General features: G+C 41.6%; 1 protein-coding gene across 1 annotated transcript in view; it reads left to right on the top strand.

The window, feature by feature from the left end:
- The first annotated feature begins 1576 nt into the window (after positions 1-1576).
- Positions 1577-6000, top strand: part of LOC144732971 (E3 ubiquitin/ISG15 ligase TRIM25-like) — a 28421-nt gene continuing 23997 nt past the window's right edge. Inside the window, exon 1 of the mRNA XM_078614639.1 lies at positions 1577-2568. Within this exon, the coding sequence (XP_078470765.1) occupies positions 2017-2568 (552 nt within the window). The 5' untranslated portion in view covers positions 1577-2016. The remainder of the gene's footprint in view (positions 2569-6000) is intronic.

The following is a 6000-nucleotide window of genomic DNA, read 5'->3' as shown; positions in this document are numbered from 1 at the left end:
TAAAATCACTTGATTACATTTTCAATGTTTGAGAACATGTAACTTAAAATATACTATAAACAAGCAGATAAATAAATACAAATAGACAAATCAATAACTTTGTAACAGATTTAACATGAAAAAATATTCTTGCAAATTGAACTTCAGCTATTTGGCTGTCTGGCAGTGCTCAGACATCAGAATTCACTTCTTGAGGACGGCCACTCAAGCAGAGGCGGATTGTAGCTAAGAAAACACAGCCTCTGTGCATTTTCACAGTGCATGTTGCACATTAACAAATACCTTTGTCGTAGCAACATTGAATAGGCTACGTGCAGACACGGATGCTGTGGAGAAGAGTGGGTGAGGTAATGAAGGGTCACGCACTGCTAATGTTAGACGACCAGAACGTGCTAGCAACTGAAGTGCACGCCTCAGCTGCTTCACCTCGCGCTTGTATTAGAGCTCCGTCTACCGGATCCTTTAACACATAGCAATAACGACTGCCAAACATACCAGTACAAGCATCGTATTTTTGGTTAATTATATAGGTTTACAACATCGGGGCTAATAGGTGGAATAAATGCCGATACTGATGCTTAAGAAAAAAAATATCGTCGGATACGTAAATTTAACGCCCCAAACTTATCGATTTAAGACGAAAAGGCGTAATTTCCAGACAGTTTATGAGTAACTTAAATGAATTTGACATCAACAGACAGTATTCTAAAGCACATTTTATCCTTTGCAATCTAGTTTATCCACGTGGAGTGTGTATGTTTCTCTATTATATTTGCATCAAGCATCACTTGTTCTGTAATCTGCTTCCTCACAAAGTTGTGCTGTTGTTCAATACCCGCTTCTCCTGGCGCCTTGAGAGGCCCTGCATTGGAGGCGCTGTGTAAATAACGCACGGCGATAGCGCTGACGAATGGCAACGGGAAATGGGGACCACGCTGTGGAGCCAACACAGATCTGGCGTTGTGACTGTCTGCACTGAGCATACGCTCCTCGGTCATCAGCATAGGAAAATTAAATGATCTGGATTGAAAACTCATTTCTTTAGAACGGCTTTTTGTGTTTAGTTTGTTGCCCTTGACCCCGCACCTCCGATTAGTGAAGTTGGCTACATACGGTGCTAAAGAAGTTCAACACACATACACATACTCTTAGTTATTTCAGTAAAGTCACGTAGGTAAAAAATGAAATTAATAAAAATAAAACAATAAAAATCACGACGTTTCGGAGGCAACACAAGTCTCCGTCATCAGGTGGGACCGTCACAGCCAGATTTGCTGCATCTATGTCCTCGTCTGTTTAAATGTAAGCACTCCAGTCACCCTATATATGTTTATTGTGTTTGTAGTTTAGTTGTTTTGTTTGTGCTGTGATCAATCTGGGGAAATTTAAATTTAGCTTTTATGCGGCATTGATACATCTTTGTGCAGTTTTTTAAAAAAATCCCTACGTTGTGCAGTTGTCATTTAGTTCCAATTGCTTCGCTTCATTGTTGTGCTTTTCTCTTGTTTTTGCTTTTGTCTTTTTGGTGACCCAGGTCACTCCTGCAAATTTGACTCCTCTCTCCTGGTCTCTTGAGTTCTTGACTCGTTAAAGAAAATAAATCAACAACTGTGCAAGTGGATTCAATTGGTGACGCTGCTCTTCCTGGAATGGGCCCGTCACCCTCTTCTCCTTAGTAACTGCGCTGTTAGGTTACACTTTCCTCTTCCTGCTTCAATCGTACAGCATTCTGTGATCTCCACACACTCGCTGAGACACACGCTGAGAGCCTCGCTGAAACACTCGCTGAGACACTCCCTGGGACACTCATCGAGACACTTGCTGAGACACCCTCTGAGACATTAGCTGAGACACTCACTGAGATACTCACTGAGACATTCTCTTAAACCCTCACTTAGACACTCTCTGAGACGCTCACTGAGACACCCACTTAAACCCTCACTTATACACTCTCTGAGACGCTCACTGAGACACTCACTGAGACACTCGCTGAGATACTGAGAGAGGAGCAGAGTCATGACCACCCCAGCTGCTGCTGCATCTGAGATGCTCAGCTGCTCCATCTGCCTGGGTGCGTTCCACTGCCCATCTACGCTGAGCTGCGGCCACTCGTTCTGCCTGCAGTGCCTGGAGGACGCGTGGCAGGTGGCCGGGCGCTGCTTCTGTCCCCAGTGCCGAGCCGAGTTCGAGCAGAAGCCGCAGCTGACCAGGAACGTGGCGCTCGCCAGCCTTGTAGAGGAGCTCAATGTGATAAATAAAAGATCACTGCAAGTTTCCTGTGACAGCTGTCTGGATGGTGAAGCCCCTGCTGTGAGAAATTGCCTGACGTGCGAGATGTCTTTTTGTGAGTCTCATTGTAAGCGTCACCTGCAGAATCCAAAATTCAAAGACCATGAGCTGGTCGAGCTGGGTGCCAACATGGAAGCTCGCAAGTGCAAGAGGCACAAGAAGCGTCTCGAATTCTACTGCACGCAGGACGAGAGCCTGGTCTGCACGAGCTGCGCCATCGTGGGGGAGCACGCGGGACACAAGTTCAGCAGCGTGGAGGAAGAGCACGAGGCACGGAAGGTGAGTGGAGCCGCTCAGAGACCGGAGCACAGAGTTGGGATTGCGCCAGAACTGATCTCTGCAACAATAACGCGAGCTTACAGATCTGTTCCAAAATATATATTGAAAAAACTATGGACATAGTAATTTCGTGTAAAAAAAGAAAATGAGCTACACATTACAATGTCTGTGTGCTGTATGTAAATTGGATGATTCGTTTTAACACCAGAAGAAAAATGCGTGGTAAACGCCACTTTTCAGTGGTTTTATATTTTGATATCCAACCGCTCATTGTGGTTTGAAAAACACCCTTTTGTTGAATGTCAATTCGAGCCGCCTTCTAAAAAAGTTGGTACTGAATCTGGCAGCTGGCAGCATCGGTGGGAAATACCATAAAGCCAAGAGGTGATGATTTCACCCGTTCACGGTGTTAAGGACATGATTATACAGTGAGAGTATTGAATCCAATATAACACCTAGAATGTTGCGGTGGTTAGACAGATTGATGAGAGAGCGAATGATGAGGAGAGTTCGAGGTTGTGTCGCCCTAGTGAGATGCTGCCTGGGGCTTAGGTAGAGTTCTTCGGATTGGGTGGCATTTAACACAACCAGGTCTGTAATTGTGAGGTGCAATTGGTGAGATTCCGGGGTAAACAGTTGAGGGTTGTCAGCATCTTACCTATAATCACAATTTTTTGTCTGCCTGTCTGTCTCTCTGTCTGTGTACGCCTATCCTTGTAACGCTTTTAACTGACAAACGTTTAGGTTTACGTTTCAACAAAGTACACAGATACAACAAACTAAGCCCCTGAATGAACACTTGCTATTTGTTTTTGCTCTTGGTCCAATCTAAACTAAGAAAATCACATTTTGGAAAAATGTACGCTAATCGTAATGATAACTTTGAGCATGCACCAAAGCACACATATGCACATGCGATGAACGCCGACTCGCGGTTGCCCCTTGAAACGCAAACAATTTTTCTGTGCGGCGACTCCAAAACAAAAAGATAAACACAAAGAGAGAAAGATGCTGTGGCTCGCAAAACAAACAGCGGAGGAGCAGCGGCTGACTTAACAGAAAACAAAAAACGATAGGACCTCAGCATTACTGCTGCAAGACGGCCCAATACACTTTTTTCCTCCTACTAAAGGCTTCTCGGCGCTTCGCGCCATGCCCTTCACTTCGACAAATGTCCTCTCCACCCCCACCCCCCCCATGTGTTCAGTTACATCTGTAGGGTCAGTAGTTGCTACTGTTTAGTGAGTAGATACTACTGTAGAGTGAGTAGATACTACTTTTGAGTCAGTATATACGACTATAGTCAGTAGATACTAATGTAGAGTCAGTAGGTACAACTGTAGAGTCAGTAGCTACTACTGTAGAGTCAAGAGATACTGTTGTGGAGTCCGTAGCTCCTGCTATAGAGTCAGTAGAAATTAGAGTCAGTAGTTACTACTGTAGAGTCAGTAGACACTACTGTAGAGTAACTAAATACTACTGTAGAGTCACTAGATACTACTTATTCGATTGTATGTAGAGTGTGTAGGTATATATGCCTCCAAAATAAGAAAAAATGGGTGTGGGGAGGGTAAAAAAATTGCGGGGGGGGGGGGGGGGAGTCAAACACATTTATAAAGCTTAGTTCAACTTTTTACCCCCACTTTTCAATTTAGGCCTTCTGAAAAGGATCTTCTAATTTTGTTGATGGACAAATGGACAGACAAACGGAACGCTAGGCTTTTATAATAGCTGAGTATTTGTGTATGTATATGTTATGTTTTTAAAGAAAAAGACAAGTTTTTAAATATATATTTTTCCCTTTGGCAAAGCCGGGTACTTCCTGCTAGTAGATGATGAAGTAAATGTCTCTCTTGCAGAAACGTTAAGTGAAAATATTTTACTATAACAGCAAAGTAAGCCATGTTTTAACATATAATTAATTGTGCAAGTAAACTTAACCCATTTATTTATTTATTTAAAGCTTTTGTCACTTTACCGAAAGAACCAAGAATATTAACCAATTTTCTTTGAAGATTTTTCTTTCATGTGTGTGTTTTTATAAAGACATTTTCTCCACTTCTTCTACTAATTTCAAATGTAACAATTCCAGTCATATACTGCAGCTCTTGAAGCAAAGTTGCATAAATTACACATTTTATTGATTAAAACCCAAATTTTGTATCATTACATATTGGAAAATCAGCTCATAATTTAAAGAAACACATTGTTAAGATGTAAATCATTATAGGCGATTTTAACCATTTGGCCCACGTCATGCAGACTTTGGAGTACCAACAGTTAATCTGAGACAATACATTTTTTTGCAAATTCTGTAAAAAAAAACTTGTACAGAGTTGATTTTAAACTTTAATCTCACTTGTAGATGAAATGCTTAGAAAAAATGTTTTGTTCACCTTTGATGCCGATTGCAGATAGGGATAAATGATCAGCAGCTCCTCAAGCCACAAAAAATAACTATATTCGGTATGAGAATAGGTGTTCCCCTTTTAACTGGCAACAAAACAGGTGTTAAGATGTTAAAACACCAAACTGAAACCTTTTACAAGGAATTATGTCTGCACTAACCACAATGCTTGTGGTCAGAATGCAAACAAAAAACACTGATAATATATGCATTGTCTTTGAAACTGATTGGTCTACACCAAAGACAGCTTTCTTTGGAGCCTAGTCTCAAAAGCTGTTAGACCAGAGGACGCCAAAAGGCGTACAGCACAAAGACAAGCACTATCAGAGTAATGAGAGCTCGGGGCGAACAGCTACATCATGGGACCTCCTTTTGCCAGTACCAAAATATGAGAATACGGTTTCCCCTTTTTTCTAACATCTTAACACCTGCTTTGTTGCCAGAAAGAAGGGGAACATTTATTCGCATATTTTGGAACTGGCAAAGGAGGTCCCATGATATATTTGGTATACTCAACCCATCAGCCTCACGGTCTTCCGGGAGTGCTTCATTTCAGAAGCATTGATCAAATACAAGCAACCTTTTGGACCGGGCTTGACATCGTGTCTCATCCATTGTGTCTGGGATGTATAAAATATATTTTAATGTGAATATATTCGTAGTTTTTATGAGGATAGACAGATACATGAAGGAGGTGTATAATTTGCTTATTTATGTTATTGATTACTTAGGATTAACAACTTTCGGTACTTGACAGATGAATATCCGTAATGCTTTGCATGCAATGAATGCACTTGGTATGTAAGCTACTGACCATAAAACTGTACATAAACATTCTTTGTTCTTCTTGGTTCTTTCGGTAAAGTCACGTAGAAGGGAAATAATAAAATAATAAAAATAATACCTAATAAAATAATTCTCACGCAGCCGTCCTCAGGTGAAGAACAGGTCTGTCGGAAAGACAGTAACTGAATGAACATCACCAGGCTTGGAAGCGTATATTTAAGCTGGGTTGGAGGGGGAAG

Source organism: Lampetra planeri, chromosome 45, assembly GCF_965212315.1.
Source record: "Lampetra planeri chromosome 45, kcLamPlan1.2.h2, whole genome shotgun sequence".
Taxonomy (NCBI): Eukaryota; Metazoa; Chordata; class Hyperoartia; order Petromyzontiformes; family Petromyzontidae; genus Lampetra; species Lampetra planeri.
The sequence above is the reverse complement of the archived record's forward strand: the minus strand, read 5'-3'. Positions and strand labels throughout refer to the sequence as shown.